At 38.2% G+C, this 19,105-nt stretch overlaps 1 protein-coding gene and 1 non-coding gene across 3 annotated transcripts in view; one reads left to right on the top strand and one right to left on the bottom strand.

Annotated features, from left to right (window-relative positions):
- Nucleotides 1-18,758, bottom strand: part of KLB (klotho beta) — a 37,305-nt gene extending 18,547 nt beyond the window's left edge. Inside the window, exon 1 of one of the 2 annotated variants that reach the window (XM_036271722.1) lies at nucleotides 17,837-18,758. In XM_036271722.1, coding sequence (XP_036127615.1) covers nucleotides 17,837-18,661 — 825 coding nt within the window. In that variant the 5' untranslated portion in view covers nucleotides 18,662-18,758. The remainder of the gene's footprint in view (nucleotides 1-17,836) is intronic. The other variant, XM_036271729.1, reaches the window with a different exon arrangement.
- On the top strand, nucleotides 4,161-4,283 carry LOC118622385. Its single transcript, XR_004958056.1, has one exon. It is a non-coding gene; the product is annotated as a small nucleolar RNA SNORA25 (small nucleolar RNA).
- Nucleotides 18,759-19,105: the final 347 nt, after the last annotated feature.

Genomic DNA, 19,105 nt, shown 5'->3' with positions numbered 1-19,105 from the left:
ATAACGAACTGTGGGCATATAGCTTTCAATTTGTTTGAATTATTTCCTTTTGTTAATCTCAGAATGACTACCTAACAATTTTTTTTTTTTTATCCTTACCCGAGGACATTTTTCCTTTTTTTTTTTGTACAGATAGAGTGGGAGGGAGAGAGAGGAAGAGAGAGAGAGGGAAACATCGATGTGAAAGGGACACATCGAGTGGCTGCCATCTGCACGACCAACCAGGGCCTGGGACAAACTGCAACCGAGGCACGTGCCCTTAGCGGGAACCGAACCCGGGTCTCTCCAGACCTCAGGTGGACGCTCCAACCGCTGAGCCAAACCAGCCAGGGCTACCTAACAATTTTTAAAGTTGTTTTACTTATTTCCAAATTGTTTTTCAGACGATTTGTCTTTTGGTGTGAGTGTTCTTTGACCACCTGTTTCAAAGTGTTGATTGCTCTTTTTTTTTTAGGGATACATGAGCATCAAGAATGGTATAAAGGGACTTCCGGTCAAGATGGCGGCGTAGGGAAACGCAGTATCGCGTTCTGCCACAACCACATCCAAGTTTCAACAAAACTATAGAACAACCATCATCCAAAACCGCCTGAAATCAAGCTGAATGGAAGTCCTACAACTACGTAATTAAAAACAAAAAAAGCAGCTACATCCAGACCGGTAGGAGGGGCGGCGGCGCGAGGGGTGGCGGCAGTGGCGCGGCGGCGCGACGGGCTGGTCCCACACCCAAGTGTAGCGGATAAAAATCAGGAGGCTCCCGTGGCTGGGAAGGTCCTTCCTGAGGACTGAGGGGTCCCCGTCCCACACCAGGTGCCCCGCTCAGGTTTCCAGTGCCAGGAAGAGAAGTCCCCATAACTTCTGGCTGGAAAAACCAGCAGAAACTGAGGCTCAGGGAAGCTGACCTGGCTGGAGCCACAGGCAGCTCCCTAAAGGGCCCGCGCACGGACTTATCGGACTCTCTCCCTCTAAGCTCGGAGGGGAGGCAGCTCGAGGGGCACCAGAGACATACAGGAAAGAACTGAGCTGTTTGGCACTGGAGCGAGGGCTGGAGAGGGGGCTTTCTCGGGGACAAACGTGCTGTAAGAGGCCTTTGTTCCTTTGGTGAGCCCTTCCCTGGAGTGGCAGACAGAAGCCATATCTGGGACTCCAGCAACCTGGCTCACACTGGTAGCCCCACCCTGCTGACTCCCTGAGGCCCCGCCCCACCCCGCCCCACACAACTTTCAAGCCCACCTAAGCTGTTGCTACTTGCTTAACCATAGGATTGGCCTGTCTTGGATCCTGCTTCAGGTTTTTCCTAAATTCTTTCAAACAAGCAGCATCGGGTCTCAGCGAGCCCCATACCTCTCATTAAGTAATACACAGAAACAAACACAGAGAGGCAGCCAAAATGAGGAGACAAAGAAACAGGTCCCAAATGAAAGAACAGAACAAAACCCCAAGAAAAGAACTAAGCGAAATGGAGATAAGCAACCTAACAGATGCTGAGTTCAAAATACTGCTTATAAGGATGCTCAATGAACTCAGTGAGGGCCTCAAGAGCATAAAAAAGTACCAGTCAGAAACGATCGCTGCACAGTTAGAAACGAAGGAGGCTTTAACTGAAATAAAGAATAATTTACATAGCTTCAATAATAGAGTACGTAAATCCAAGGAGCAAACCATCGATTTGGAATATAAGGAAGCAAAAAACGCCCAACCAGAACAGCAAAAAGAAAAAAGAATCCAAAAAATGAGGATAGTGTAAGGAGCCTCTGGGACAACTTCAAGCGTGCCAACATTCGCATCTTGGGGGTGCCGGAAGGAGAAGAGAGAGAACAAGAAATCGAAAACCTGTTTGAAACAATAATGGCAGAAAACTTTCCTAACTTGGTGAAGGAAACAGACATACAAGTCCAGGAAGCACAGAGAGTCCCAAACAAGATGAACCCCAAGAGGCCCACACCAAGACACATCATCATCAAAATGCAAAAGGTTCAAGACAAAGAGAGAATCCTAAAAGCAGCAAGAGAAAGGCAGCTAGTTACCTACAAGGGAGTTCCCATTAGGCTGTCAGCTGATTTCTCAAAAGAAACTTTGCAGGCCAGAAGGGAGTGGCAAGAAATATTCAGAGTGATGAAAACCAAGAACCTACAACCAAAATTACTCTATCCTGCAAAGCTGTCATTTAGAATCGATGGACATATAAAAACTTTCCCAGACAAGAAAAAGTTAAAGGAGTTCATCACTACCAAACCATTATTATATGAAATGATGAAGGGTCTTTTTAAAGAAAAGATAAAATGTATGAACAAACAAAATGGCAATGAATACATATCTATCAACAATGGAATCTACAAACAAATGAACAGGAAGAACAGGAACATTCTCATAGATACAGAGAACATTTTGTTGGTTGCCAGTTGGGAAAGGGGTTGGGGGAATGGGTGAAAAAGGTGAAGGGATTAAGAAGCACAAATTCATTGCTAGACTGACAAATCTCAAAGGGAAAGGGGTTTGGGGGGTGAGAAGAAATAAACCAAAGAACTTATATGCATAACCAATGGACACGGACAATAGTTTGGGAAAAGGTGGGAGGGGGGCGGGAGTGGGGAGGAGGGGGTTAATGGGGGAAAAATGTGGAACATCTGTAATGCATTTTACATCCAACAATAAAGATGTGAAAAAAAAAAAAAAAAAAAAAAAAAAAAAGAATGGTATAAAGGTACATCTCACCTACATGGTACTCTGAGGGACAGGGCCTGGGTCTTGAAAGCAGGTTGCCCAGCCTCTAGTACCTCACTGCTACTAATTAGCTTTATGAGCTTGGATAACTCATTTCCCTTCCAGCAGCCTCAGTTCCCTCCTCCATTATACTGAGCTAAAAATAAACACTCTAGAGAATTGTGGTGAAAATGGAATGAGATCACGTGCTAACTACACAAATGTACATTTGAAATACTTTGAAAGAGCAAGATGAAAATAATTTAACTTGCTGTGGAAAACAACAGGGGGAAGTCTGTGTAGGTCTTCCTCCCTTCCTCCCTTCCTCCTTTCCTCCCTCCCTCCTTCCCTCCCTTCCTTCCTTCCTTCCTTCCTTCCTTCCTTCCTTCCTTCCTTCCTTCCTTCCTTCCTTCCTTCCTTCCTTCCTCCCTCCCTCCCTCCCTCCCTTCTTTCCTCCCTCCCTCCCTGCCTCCCTCCCTTCTTCTCTTCCTTTCTTTCTCTCTTCCTCCCTTCCTCTTTCTCTTTTTCTGTCAAAAATAATGTTGTAATAGCTCTCCCTTACCCTTCTTTACCCTTCCAGTAGCATGGCTAACATGTTTGTCTTTTTTTTTTAAGCTGATTGAGTTTTATTCATTGTCCTTTTGGGCTGGGATTAATTTCACTTTGATTCATTTTTTCATCTACTCAGCATTTCTCTATATTTGTATTGATTGTTTTCTACTAATTACAATAGTTGCTCTTCCAGATTTTTTAACCTTCATTCTACAAATATTTATTGGGTGCTAAGGTATGTAAACTTTTTAGTAGTTTATTGCTAAAAATTATGTGATTATTATTTTCTTAAAATATATTATGTCACTATTATTTCTTTAATATTTTTGACAATCTTGAAACTCTCTTGGCAATAATATCTTATCCTCATTATTCTTAGGAGAGAATATTTAAATATTAACAAAGTTACCACTTTTCATAAGGAAAATATTTACTCATCCTACTTTTTTTTTTTATCTTCACCCGAAGACATTTTTCAATATTTTGTTCAGATAGAGTGGGAGGGAGGGAGGGAGGGAGAGAGAGAGAGAGAGAGAGAGAGAGAGAGAAGGAGAGAGAAGGAGAGAGAGAGAGAAAGAGAGAGAGAAACATCGACGTGAAAGGGACACATCGAGTGGTTGCCACCCACACAACCCAACCAGGGCCAGGGACAAACTGCAACCGATACTCATCCTACTTTTAATGGTTCAAATTCATGTTTTCTATATTTGGAATAACTCAGAAATAATCATATTAAAATTCATTTTAATGAATTTTCCTCCTATTTTCTTTTTAATCATTATATTTGCAAATTATTTTAATGAATCATGGATTGTTCTCAGTTTGTATAGTTTCAGGATTTCCCCTCAGAAATCATGTAAAAACTAAACTTGAATATATTTGTTCCTTTAAAAAAATGGGCCTGTATGTCTTTTCAGAGAGAACTTATGGGACCAAAACCAGAAGCTCTTAACACTGTGACCTAAGATTGAAGTTCTCCATAGGATAATAGACACTCAATAGTGCTGTTTTCCTGAGGAGATACTGTATAAGATATAAAAATATGCTCCTATTACTGTTATAGAATTCTAATTTCCATTATAATATTACTAAATCAAATTAATGCCTGAGTCAGAATCAAAACCTGGCAACACAAAGGGGAAAAGGTCTAGAATAAAATTTCTAATAAATTAAATGGAGCATCTGTGGTTTCCCCAGATATTAGAAAATAGTTTAGAAAAAATCAATATTAGTAAATTGGAGCTTTGCTGAAGTTCAGGTTCCTTGCCAGAGATAACATTTGCATGCCAATTTTGCAGAGGGTGAATGACATTTTCAGCTTTCTGTTATTATCAAATTAACAATTGTAATCCTATTAATAGCTTTTTCATGCAAAAGGACCATATCTCAGTATAATTGAAGCTAAAACAACCTGGGTTGGAAACTTTAAGATTTTCCTCAGGATTTAGGAATGAAGAGTTAAAGATGGTCAATATAAAAGTCACTCTGAAAATCATAGATAATATAATTCTTATAATAACAAAAATAAGGCCCCATCTTGGGGCCTGCAGGAAAGGTAGATACGCTATGAACCTAGGAAGCTGAAGCTTGCATGCATCCTTGTAAAATGTTCTAGGTGGGTTGCAAGTCAGCCTGTGATTGGAAGCACTGCTAGGTAAGTCTTTCTGATAAATTCCCTAAAGAGAACTTAGAAAAAAAGGAATCCGAATCTCTGAGACTACCATAATTTGTTGTAAGATTTTTCTCATTCTAAATATTCAGCTAATATGTTGGTCACCTGACATCTATTTTGGATAATACAACCTGTGCAAGGCAGATTTTATTTTTCTCATTTTAGAGAAGAAACTGAAGTTCTAACAGGCTGGATAGTGGTGGAGCTAGGATTTGAACCCAGGCCTCCCTGATCACTTTATGAAATCATCTTGCTTTCTGTATGTCCCAATTCTACATTTTGAAGCGGTTGGGGAAAGGCCACTGGACATGAATCATGACATACTGTTTTAAAATTATATTTTCTTTCTGTTGAAGTTGGTTAGTAAAGAACTAAATGGCCCTGGCTGGTTTGGCTCAGCAGTTAGAGTGTCAGCCCGTGGACGAAAGGGTCATGGGTTCGATTCCCAGTCAAGGGCATGTACCTGGGTTGCAGGCTCTATCCCCAGCCCAGGTCGGGTTTGTGCGGGAGACAATCAATGTGTCTCTCTTACGTCAGTGTTTCTCTCTCTCTCCCTTCCTCTCTCTCTCTCTCTCTCCTTTCTACTCTATCTAAAAACCAATGGGAAAACATCCTCGGGTGAGGATTTATTTGTTTTAATTTTTTTTCTTTGTTGATTTTTAGAGGAAGAGGGAGGAAGAGGGAGAGAGAGAGAGAAACATCGATGAAAGAGAACATCAGTTGGCCGCCTCCTGCATGTCTCCCACTGGAGACTGGACCCACAACCTGGGCATGTGCCCTGGCCAGGAATTGAACTGGCGACCTCTTGGTGCATGGCTCGATGCTCAACCACTGAGCCACACTGGCCAAGCTCAGGTGAGGATTTAAAAAAGAGAACTAATCAGTCTTGCATGCTGAGAGGAAAATGTCTATGTATGTCTAAAATTCAGAATCACCTAGAATGGTCTGGAAGACAAATTTGCCAGCAAATTTGGGGTGTTCAGAAAACCATGCAGCAGCCCTGGCCAGTTTGGCTCAGCGGTTAGAGCGTCGGCCTGCGGTCCGGAGAGACCGGGGTTCGGTTCCCGCTAAGGGCACGTACTTCGGTTGCAGTTTGTCCCCGGCTCTGGTTGGTCGTGTGGGTGGCAGCCACTCGATGTGTCCCTTCACGTCGATGTTTCTCTCTCTCTCTCCTTCCTCTCTCTCCCTCCCACTCTATCTGAACAAAAAATGGAAAAATATCCTCGGGTGAGGATAAAAAAAAAAGAAAACCATGCAGCAGTCCAGGTGCCTAGCACAGCATGTAACATTTACATGTAATTCCCTGTCCCAATGTTGGATACTGTCCTCACTGGTTTCAGAGGCTAAACGAATCTCTCATGGACCACTTCTACACTTGACTGTCTTGACTGAGGATGGTGATCTATTTTTATTTTTATTTATTTACTTATTTATTTTAATCTTTATTGTTTAATGTATTACAGATGTTCCTCATTTTTCTCCCATTGACCCTCTCCTGCCCACTCCCGTCCCCCTCCTGCCTTTTCCCACATTTGTCTGTGTCCATTGGTTATGTGGTGATCTATTTTTAAAAAATATTTTTTCTTTATTGATTTTAGAGAGAGAGGAAGAAAGAGGGAGACAGAGATAGAAACATCGATGAGAGAGAACATTGATTGGCTGCCTCCTGCACACCCCCCACTGGGAATTTGGCCCACAACTGGGTATATGCCCTGCCCGGGAATCAAACCGGCAGCCTCTTGGTGCATGGGTCGACACTCAACCAGTGAGCCACACCAGCCGGGCGAGATGGTGATCTTTACACAATTGTAAACGTTAGACTGAGAGGGCAGGGATGCTATGTTTGCATGGTGTTTAACATCACATCACCTATAAACAAGTCATTATTAAATGGTCCTTAAAGATGAGTGACTTTCATGCTCAAATAGAACAGAAGAGTGATTAATTTACAAAACCATAGAAAATTAATAATATAAACAGTAGTAAGAACTAACATGTATTAGTGCCAAATGTGCCAGGCACTGGTCCAAGTGCTTTACATGGACTATCTCATTTAGTCCACATTTACATTTCTTGAGGCTGGTACAGTGATCATTCCCATTTTAGAAGAGAGGAACCGAAGAGTGGGGAGTAACTTGTCTAGTTTCATGAGCTAAGTCAAGCCCAGGCTGTGTTGCTCCAAGTTCTGTGCTGGTGCCTGCTAATTAGAGGTAAAGGGCCTTAAAGGTCATTTGGTCCAATTAAAAAATTTTTTCTATTATAAATGAAGAAGCTGACACCCAAGAAATAAATGACTTGCCCAAAGTCTCAGTGACAAAGCTAGAATTAGAACGAAGTATTTAGGTCTTGTAGTTCACTGTCATGTTGTCAAGTAGATTAAATTATGTGCCTTTGAAACACACTTTTCCACCTTAGACCTAATGGTGATTGAACAGGCTGTGAAAATGCAAGGGGTGTATAACAGCCGTGGTCCAGAAACAAGGGCCAGTGGACTGAGAAAGTCAGTGTTTCGGTGCAGGAACATGCTAAGGAAAGCAGCAGTCTGGAACATCACCTCAGTACCCAATCAAATGGAGGATTCATCAGCATTACCTTCTGTCCTGTTTAACTTTTCACTTACAGTAAATCATACACATCATCAAAAGCAAGATTAGATAAATTATTTTTCTTTAAGTTCCTTCAACCCACAGTTATTATTTTACCCTTTTCTTTACTTTTCATTCACTTACATTGATTATTTATTCATGTCTACAAACACTTATTTAACAAATACAAGGCACTAGCGTAGGTATTTATAAAAAAAAGATGAACAAAATAGTGCCTGCCTTATGACCTATGACCTCTAATAGGAGAGGGAAGTACAGAAATACACAGAATAAACACTGTAGTTTAATGTTTCATATGTAGATAGAAAAATATGTGGACATTGAAGAAGCTGCTAACAGTTGTTTACTTCTGGGATATGGGGTTGGGGAGGAAGAACTAAAGAGGAGACTTCATTTTTAAACTTTATGTCTTTATGTATTGTGGTAAAAATGCATTCGTTTTGTAATTTAAAGAAATCAAGAGAATTGTTTGAATCAGAGTTTCTATCAGGGAATTTGATTGCTCTCTGCTTTCACTCTTCAGTTTCTCTAAAGTTCCAAAATCCCAAAGGAAAAAACAGAAACTTAAAAGAAGTTGTTATTTTGGATTCCATTATACATTAAAGACTATTGTTTATTCTATAACAATATGTTGATATTTAAAGGTAAAAGGAGGAGAGATACAATGCATATGTGATTAACACCAAAGAAGAACTGATAACAGTAAATCCCAGCCCTTTATTTAAGACTCAGTCACATAATCTCTGGGCAAGATATGATGCTATGAAGAACCAACCGATGAACTCCCATAGACACTAAAAGATCCTGGTTTTCACCGGCCTCAAAGCCCCCCCAAACACTTTTTGGAAGCATTACTAGATAATCACCCAAGAACCACTTTGATTTCTTGTGTGATACACTCATTACTGGTTAGCAAGTGAAATGGTTCTGATCTGTTCTCAGCATCCCTACTGCTTTTCAGCAACAGAATCGTTAATGTTCAGTAGTTTTACTTATACCTTTTTCTTTTAACAGACTATTTTCTAATGTTGAGTTTTCTCAGTAAGCCTTTTATATGCAATTAAATGACTTATTTTATACTATAAACTATTGTAAAGTTTCCCTTAGTTCATAGGTTCGTCATATTTAGTACTGTTTCCATTACTTAACAATATTTTCTGATCTCTAGTTGGGCCTAGTTTTCCATGTATGAGAGTGTTCATATCAAATCAAGCTGTTTAAACATGATCACAATGTTATTCTCTGAGTATTTATAATTACATTTATTTAAACTCTTGTTAATCATTCACTGAAGTATAACTTTTTCTACTTAATAATTAGAAAAAGTAAATATTGCTCTCTTGAAGGTTTTAGATACCAGTTGTCATCTATCTACAAATAGTTTTTTTTTTTTTATATCTAACAGTGGTATTCTAGTTATAGAAACTGTCTTTGGTAATTCTTATCTGTAAGTGGTTTTCATCTTTTATTCAAATTTGATTAGAAACATCTATAAGAATGCTAGTTTTAACCTGTTTGATCATTTTTTCTATATTTTGTTAAAGATGTCTTAGGTCCTAATGGAGATGAGTTGGGATTATCATATAGATATTATGCACTAGCTATTTAAATGAGTAATTGTGTTAACATTTACTTAAACTTTAGATAGTATTGCCACGGGCACACATATGTGCTTTAACATCTCTTTAAGGGAACAGTAAAGTTTTGAGCAAATAAAAATTAAAATCATGGAGCCCTGGCCAGTTTGGCTCAGTGGTTAGAGCGTCGGCCCATGAACCAGAGAGTCCCAGGTTTGGTTCCCGCTAAGGGCATGTACCCCTGTTGCAGTTTGTCCCCGGCCCTGGTTGGGGTTGTGTGGGTGGCAGCCAGTCGATGTATCTCTCTCACGTTGATGTTTCTTTCTCTTTCTTCCCCCCTCTCTTCCTCCTGCTCTATCTGAAGATGAATGCAAACATGTCCTTGGGTGAGGATAAAAAAAAATCATGAGGACAAAGGAAAAGACTTATGGTTAATGTATGAATCAGGGATAAAATTGTTCATAGATTTTGTGGACTAATAAAACATGTAGATTATGTAGGTATTTAAACAGGCAAAATGAAGTCAAATATCTGTTGAGTCAGTATCAACACAAACGGCTGCCATGGGTTTAAAGCTGTACATTGTTCTTTCATTGAAGCTAGACAGCTGATTCATGTCAGTAGACCTTGCTAGCTTGGATTCAGATGGATATGATTTGAATTTTGGCTCTGACACTTACTATGGAGTAAAAAAACACTTAAACCCTGGCTGGTTTGGTTCGGTGGTTGGAGCGTCAACCTGCAGACCAAAGGGTCGTGAGTTCAATTCCTGGTCAAGGGCACGTACCTAGGTTGCAGGTTCTATCCCCAGCCCCGATTGGGCCTGTGCAGGAGGCAGCCAATTGATGTCTCTCTCTCACATTGATGTTTCTCTCTCTCTCTCTCTCTCTCTCTCTCTCACCTGCCCTCTTTCCCTCCCTTCCATTCTGTCTAGAAATCAATGGAAAAATATCCTCTGGTGAGGATTAATAACAAAAAAACAAACAAAAATACTTATACAGTTGTGTAACCTCAGGCAAATTTCTCTAGGCTTCAGTTCATCAACTGTAAAATGGCTATAAGAATACTTACCTGGTAGAGTTGATGTGAGAATTAAATGAGATAATATATGAAAAGTACCTAGGACAGTTTCTGACTCTACAGTAGATATGTAATAATATATTTTTACTATAAAAATAATTAAGAATAGTGTTATAGAATGTCAAAGCGTTACCTATAATAATTGTGTCAACTGTCCACTTTAAGAATTAAGATCAGCCTGGCCAGTGTGGCTCAATGGTTGACCATCAACCTATGTACTAAGAGGTCGCCGGTTCGATTCCTGGTCAGGACACATACCCAGGTTGTGGGCCCCGATCCCCACAGGGGGCATGCAGGAGGTAGCTAATCAATGTTCTCTATCATCAATGTTTCTCTCTCTCTCTCTCTCTCTCCCCCTTCCTCTCTCTCTAAAAATCAATAAAGGAAAAAAAAAAAAATTAAGACCAATCTCTGTTCTTTCTTCTCCCCATTTCTGTGTTCTTTTTTGGAGAATGGGGTGGGAGGGGAAAGTGTGGAAGGTAGAAAATAACAAGTTTTGGGGTTTTTGAAAAAAAAATTTTCTGTCCTTCATTAACAGAAAAGCTTGGGCTATCTTTTAAGCAACAATATTAAGCAAAAATTAATTTTGATATGTTACTGTCTTGCAACCCAACTTTAACATAGGAGTAATAAAAAATTCCTTTGTTTTATGGAAAAAGAGTCATTTCAAATTATCTTTGAAGATTTTGCTTCTATCTAACCAAGACAAGCTAAAAAAAGGATTCTGCTAGTATGTCCATTTCAAAATAGTACACTTAGTCTTCAAGATATTGGTGGGGGGTTAGGCAGAAGAGGTTTAAAAAATAACATTTAATCTTTTTAAGTGTGCCTGTGCCACATGCAGCCTTCTTGTTCAGGAAAGCAGTGGCAGCAACCTGCTGGCAAGGAAGGGCTCAGCTCCTGCTCATATGGACGGCGGCTTTGTCACAGCTGTTCTTGCACTTTTCACACTAGATCATGGTTAAGAATTTTACAGAGCCTCCAAGAAGTGTATTATACAAAGGTGATTGTTTTCTTTCAAAGTATAAAAGATTCTCTTTACCATCTATTTTATTTTTTACTTTTAATTATGGAAATTGTCACAATACACAAAAAATCTAAAGAATAATATAGTGAACCCTCATGAACATATCACTCAGCTTTAAGAGTTGTCAACATTCTGCAGCTTGTTTCAAGATGGGCTTTTAAGGGGACATTTTTTTGTAAAAACAGGCACACCTAATTGATTTGCATGTTCCAAAAAGACTGTTTTTTTTTTTTTATCCTCACCCAAGGACATTTTTTGATTTTTTGTTCAGATAGAGTGGGAGGGAGGGGGAGAGAGAGAGAGAGAGAGAGAGAGAGAGAGAAACATCGATGTGAAAGGGACACATCAAGTGGTTGCCACCCACACGACCCAACCAGGGCCAGGGACAAACTGCAACCGAGGTACGTGCCCTTAGCGGGAACTGAACCCAGGTCTTTTTGGACCACAGGCCAACGCTCTAACCGCTGAGCCAAACCAGCCAGGGCAAAAGACTGTGTTTATGCCAGAGTATTTGTCGAGGTGTGCATGTGCCTGAAAACAACTTCCATCCCATTGCAATTTTAAATCCTTTCTGGGATAAGGTAGATCTTTTAATTAGAAAATAATGAATTGGCCCTGGACGGTTTGGCTCAGCGGTTAGAGCGTCGGCCTGCGGTCCAGAGAGACCCGGGTTTGGTTCCCGCTAAGGACATGTACCTCGGTTGCAGTTTGTCCCCGGCCCTGGTCGGTTGTGCGGTGGCAGCCACTCGATGTGTTCCTTTCACGTCGATGTTTCTCTCTGTTCCTCTCTCTCCCTCTCACTCTACCTGAACAAAAAATGGAAAAATGTCCTCGGGTGAGGATTAAAAAAAGAAAGAAGAATAATGAATTGAATTATTTATTGAATATCTACCACATACCCAGCCTGTGTTAGCTTCTCTGAGGGAATGATGCCAAAAAATGCTAAGGCAAAGTTTCCCAAAGAGGTGGAAAAACAGGGAGAAGTAAATAGCCCAGGCTCAGGAACAAGTTGGTAAGGCCTTGACCTAGATTAGTGTTTCCCAACGTTTCAGTCTTAAACAATCCCTTAAACCCCTGAGGAATTTAAAACATTATTTCAACATTTGTGTGTAGTACACACAAAAGTGTTGACATATATTTACTTATATAGTCTATTTTATTATTAAAGATTATAAAGTTTATTTTAAATATTCAGAAAATAAATATTGTCATTTTCCCATGTAATAAACACATTATGTAAATTATTTTAATTACATAATAAAAAGCAGTTTAGGACAAAATGTATACTAAAATGTAGAGTAAAATTTACCCATTCTGTGGTGTTTTCCAAGTCTGGTATGCTTACCTCTTTTTTCATGGGGGATGACATTAGATGTATCAAAAATGAAAATTTTTTATTTTAAATGTTACATATTTATTTTAAGGGTATTAGAAAATACTGGTCTCTCATGTATAGTAGGATATACAGTTTCCTTTCAAAATAGACATTTTATAGAAAAATGTTTTAATAAATAATAGTACACGTGGTACTTGGATATGCAAACAAACAAAAAAGCCAGCAAAAAAAACCAACATAGAGTGATGTGCAAAAAACAAAACTTTGTGAAACACAATGTTATGGCATAAAAAATGAGTAACAATAGTTTCTATGGCATATTGCTTGCATTCTTAAATTTTTCTTTTTTAAAATGTACAAGCTTTCAAAAAGTAAGTTTAGTGTTTTGTTCATAGATAACTATGCATGTAAGAGAAATGTTTTGGGCCAGCTCTTTCAAGTATTTCACAAATAACACAAAGCCAATAGGGACAGTCTTTATTTCCAATATGTGAAAAGTCAAACTAGATGTAATCATCAACATTATTTTCTCATTTAATATTTCTTAAAGTTTTGTTTCTTATCCCCAAACGTCCTGATACTACTGTAAATTAATTTTGAGTTTGTGTGCAACTTATAGATCTGGTGAAAATTTCCTTGAGGCAATTTTGTAAATTAATCACTTTTTATGTTCCTCACACTGGTTATATTTCAGTGTCCTTGCTCTTTATGCTTCATGCCTTTAACCACTTAGTCAGTGGTTTTCAAGGCAGGGGAGGGAGAGGAATTTTGCCCTCCCACCCCCCCAGGGGACATTTGGCAATGTCTGGAGACATTTCAGTTGTCACAACCCTGGGGATGGGTACTATTAGAATCTAGTGGGTAGAGGCTGCTAAATATCCTACAATGTATAAGATAGCCCACCATGACAAAGAATTACCTGGCTCAAAATGTCAATAGTGCCCAAGTTGAGAAATCCTGGTACTATGTAAACAGTCTGTGTTTACATAATTAGAGCCATGAAATGACTAAGACTATCATGGAAGTTGGCAGTATTTAGTGGAGTGATCAAATGAATGAGCTACCATCTCATGAGCAAACTCATCTTCCCCAACCTCTATGCATGTTTACTTGGAGACTCTCAAATAGTCCATTTTTAGTAGGGAAGAAATCTACAAATTTAAATTATTATGCATATTTCTTTATCTAAAAATAAAAACAGACAAAATTACTGCCTTTACTAGTGTGAAACCTTGGGGCTTTGCTGATCTGGGGGATGAGAGTTTAGGCCAAACAGTTTGAGATTTTAAAAACTGAACTTGGGAGAGGGAAATCTTTCCTCTACAAAGGAGAATGATGCCAACCTATAAGAAGAAATGAACATAAAAGACCGAGAGAAAGGTCTTCTGAGAGTGTCCTGGTTACTGGATCCATTCATTCCTGTGACTTAGTTACTGAGCCAGGAAATTGCTCATTTTTGCTTAAGCCAACTTGAATTAGGCTTCTGTCACGTGCAACCAAAAGAGTCCTCACTAATACACTACTGGATTAATATAGACAACTTCAGGAATTAGCAATAATGTGATAAAATATGAATTTTGAAATTGAGATTGGGTCTTTGATGATAGGTTTAAGATGGAAATCCTAAACCACTCATTCAACAAACATTTATACCTTGGATGTATGTAACATTTTGTGCAAGGTGCTGGAAACATGAAGACACATAAAAAATAGCCTCTCCTTTCAAAGAACTCTCAGTCTTGTTGGAGAGACAGAAAAGTACTATATGGTATGAGTGCTATGCACTTCTTATTGTGTGAGCCGTCAGGAGGGGTACAAACCCTAAAGGAACAAGAATAACTTAGAGGTGGTGACTGCCTCAGTTGAATCTTGAAGGACATTATACCAGCAAAGCAGGGAGTAAGAAAGGCATTTTAGCTAAATAGAGCACTGGTGCAGCCTGAATGGAGGGGAATAATAAAGTAAAATCTGGACACTGCTCATTGTGCATTATAGCGGAGTGTGGAGTGCAAGGGTTTGGCATTAGTGATGGGGAGGGAGAGTGGCCAGGAAGGAGTCTGGAATGGAGGCTGGGTTTGTCTTGAAGACCTTGATGAAAAATTGGGACTTTATCTCCAAAGCTTTGGAGAGTCACTAATGGTTTTCATGGGGAATGACATGATGCATGTTAGGAGTATCACTCTGTAAAATGGGGATAATAATAGTTACCTGACGGTGTTGTTGCAAAAACTATAGATAATCTTTAAACTATGATTGTTGTGCTTAAAGATGGTCAAGCCAATCAATGCATCTCTTTCTGTTCCGAATATTGTTAAGAACTCAGAGTAAAGCATCCATTAGTTAGTGTGATTATGACAGATTTTTACCTGAGGCTTAGACTTGCTTTAAGGTAACCACCAGATCTGAAATAAAGTAGAATCTAAATTCCAGGTCAGTCTTGGGACTGGCCAGACAATTCAGCTTTCCTCCAAACCAGGACATTTCAGATTGAGATAGAGTTTTCAAGATCATCCTGGAACTTCAAAGACCCCATAACCACTATGCAATCTTTTCAATAACTGAAGATTGGGGAATAAAGTGGTCTATAACCATTCGTGAATTTAGTTTTATATTAGGCTTCAAAAAACACACACACTTCAATAAATGTTCTTGGACTAAAACCTACTCTTAAAGAATGTGTCTTCTGGGTCACAAGGTGGCATAATAAGGAAGAAACACTCCTTTGCAACATAAAATATCTAATTAATCTTTTCTATGTTTAAAGGAAGGCCAGAGAGGGAACAAGTGGGAAAAACAAGTTCGCCTCAGGCTACCAAACCATTTCTCTCTGGTGCTACAAGTCACTGGGTTATGCAGTATTGGGGTGACATTGGTCGACAGGACCATATAGGTTTCAAGTATACATCTCTATGATACGTTACATTTTGTACTCACCACCCAAGGGACCCCTTACATGCCTTATTTAGAAATTTTAAAGAGATGAAAGAAATTACTTTGGAAACACAATAATTTAAAAATGCAACTCTTCAGTTTAAAACAATAAAATTTGTCTCTATTGAGTGCTAATTTTGTGTTAAAGGCAGAATTTATCTCAAAGTAGAGGAAAATAAAAAATATCCAAAAAGGTAGCATTTTATATGCTAAGCTTGGAAGCAATATCTATTTGTTAGTTACAACTTCTTCCTGTGTATTTTTCTAATCAGAAAGCCAGTTTTTTTATTTTTTATTTTTTTATCCTCACCTGAGGACATTTTTCCATTTTGTTGTTCAGATAGAGTGGAAGGGAGAGAGAGAGAGAGAAACATCAACGTGAAAGGGACACATCGAGTGGTTGTCACCCACACAACCCAGCTGGGCCAGGTGCAAACTGCAACTGAGGTACACGCCCTTAGCAGGAACCGAACCCGGGTCTCTCGGGACTGCAGGCCAACGCTCTAACCGCTGAGCCAAACCGGCCAGGGCCAGATAGCCAGTTTTTAAGGCTTTAAATTAACCATCTAAACATTTTTTTTTTCATGAAAATTCTGAAAACATTTTCCCAGCTAACTGAAAACCTTTTAGCAACTTAGAATTTTTAAAATAAAAAGTTAAATAACCGTATATGGACATATATTTGTACAGAAAACTTTAAACAGACTATATCAGAAACTATGAACAGCAATTTCCTCAGGTTGGGATTGTCAGGTGGAAAGAAAAAGAGGAATTTAACTTTTTCACGTTATATCTTTGGCACAATCTGATGTTTCTCAATTTACACCAGCATGTATTGTTTTAATAATTTAAAAAACTAGATAAAAGGAATATTTTTCTAATACATGCATAGTCTTCCTATTTGACAGCTGTAAGTTTTCTCCCCTTTAAGGTCTTTTTCCCAAATCACAGTATATGTACACATTAATCTGTTCTCTATACAACTCTATTCAAAGATGTGTAAATGAGCTAGCAATCAGTTTGTTTACTGCAAGGGCAGTGTAACTGAATCACAGTATCATGTACATGCATAATAATCCAGAAAGTTCACAAGGAAAAGAAGGGTTAGCAGATATTTTTGTATGTGCAAATTTAGACATAGAGTACCTTTATGTTCCTATATATTTTTTCTGTTTCTATATATCTAACATTTGATTATTAAAAATCAGATTACTTCTCCTACTACATGGTGAAATACCACTAGTAGAGTTTTTTTCATTTTCAAAATGTAACATTATTCAGAGTAATTTATTTTTCCCAAGTAAACTAGTTGACTCTAAAAGTTAAACCTGATTCTAGGTATTAGCCTCAATCTGAGGCAAAATCTCTTGAAAATTTCCAAAAGATTGCTCCTTTAAAAACATTCTTAATAAAGACATTTAGTGTTTAATTATGTTGTTATTTATAAACCCATGTTCACAACAGCTGCATTTAACTCTGTACCCTTAGGCAAGTTATTTATTCTCACTAAACTTCAGTTTTCTCATCTTTAAAATGGGGATAATAATAAGACCTAGTTCATAAGGTTATCATGAGGATTACATGTGATAATACATGTGAAATGCTTAAAGTAGTCTGTGGCACATAGTAAACACTCAGTGAATATTAACTTATTTTGCTTATAATTTCACTATTATTTAATTATTTTAACATTTCCCAGCGTAAACTCTAGTTTTTGAACTATACTGCTTTAAAACACTTAGTAAAGCACATTCTTTCCATTTTTGATATTACTAATATAATTTTAACTCCTAGAACAATTAATCTTTTCTGCTATGTAACATAAATAAAACCAACTATGAATTATATTTATTTTAATTTCTGCATTTAATATATATCAGTTAGCTAACATTTATTTAGCTTACTATAGCTAAGTACCACTAAAAATATCAGTAGTAACTACAAATACATACTTGAAATGGTCATGCCTTAACATAATTCTGAAATGGTTGCACATTGTCAGAAAAGGATTTCTAGTAATTAAATTTGTAAAGTACTGGTTTTCCACAGAATGAAAGCAAAGTCATATTCTCATGCTCTAATGTATAATTGTAGATTTTAAATAGTTAATTTTTAAAAGTGCACTTTTAAGAAAAATAATTGGAATTAATTAATAATCATAGCTTAGATAAATAAAATATACATTACTTTAGATATGAAATTTGAGGATGGAACTTGTGAGTTAGACTAAAATTAGTTGAGTTGATTTTAATGCAGAGGATTATTTAAACAGAAGATACATTTCTTAGGGTTTCTTTTTAACTCCTGATCCTTATATTCTGAAGCTATGACATGAAGCCAGCTGTACAATACCTTGATCAGGTTGTGTCCCACAGCGTAGACAGCTGCTAAATTTCCTTTCTCTCCAGGGGCATGCATACCTGTCCCATACCCATGCCAAGCAACTAGATATGGGTTGTGAATTGTAATCCAATATTTGACACGGTCCCCAAACGTCTGGAAACAGTATGTGGCATAGTCATTGAAGATATCTATTATAATTTCATTTTTCCACCCCCCGTATTTTTCTTGTAGTGCCAAAGGCAAGTCCCAATGGTATAAAGTAACTATAGGTTCAATGTTTCTAAGTATTAGAGCATCCAGAAGAGTATTATAGTACTGGAGACCTTTTGCATTGGCATTTGCAGCTATTCCATCAGGAAAGAGCCTTGGCCAGGAAATTGAAAACTGATAAAAAGAAACTCCTATAAAATCCAGAGCCGATAAGTCTTTTTCCAGAAAAATGTAACTGTCACTGGAACTATTCATGCTGTTGATGTTTTTTAGGTGTGTATGGGTGAAATAATCCCATATAGAGGGACCTTTTCCATCTGTCTTCCAATTCCCTTCCACTTGAAATGCTCCAGTCCCAACGCCCCAGAAAAAGTTTTTAGGAAAAGTGTCATAGAGAAACAGCTGACTTTCATTTACCGGGCTTAAATTAAGATTTTTAGACCATATAGCTCTTCCGTCCCCGGAGAATCCAGTAACAGCTCGTAGGAGAATAAACGTTGACAGGATGACAGATCTTTGCAGTTCCCCGTTGGACATTGTTTTCCTATAGCGTATGTTTCTTTCATCAGTACTGAAGAAAATCCATTCATTCCCTGGAGATCCTGCCGCACAGCCTGGCTTCATTTGCCACTAACTGCTCGACTGTCTTATCAACGCTTCAGTAAAAGCTTGTGATTGTAAAGCTCTGTCAATGATTAGCTTGAAGTGTGAGACTTAGGATGGGTCATGGAAAGCAACGTAATTTGAGGGAGGTGGCTCTATTACAGTCACCAACACATTTCATCCTCTTATTATGGGAAAAATGTGATTAAAATGCATCAGTGACAATAGTTTGAATGTGTAACTAAAGCATATATAAACAATGAATAAAAATGCCATATTTTCTCTGTAGTCTTTCATATTGACCCAAATCTTTTCTGAATGTTTTGAACATTATTTAAGCCTACAGTATATGCTTTTTAAATTTTTATAGTTTTTGAGTGGTTATTTTATTATTTCACATTTCAGAAAAAACAATCTTATATGCAAATAAATAGCATTCCTAAATGCTAATCATAAAGAATTAGA

The sequence above is a fragment of the Molossus molossus genome, unplaced genomic scaffold (genome assembly GCF_014108415.1).
Source record: "Molossus molossus isolate mMolMol1 unplaced genomic scaffold, mMolMol1.p scaffold_m16_p_1, whole genome shotgun sequence".
Classification (NCBI taxonomy): domain Eukaryota; kingdom Metazoa; phylum Chordata; class Mammalia; order Chiroptera; family Molossidae; genus Molossus; species Molossus molossus.
The sequence above is the reverse complement of the archived record's forward strand: the minus strand, read 5'-3'. Positions and strand labels throughout refer to the sequence as shown.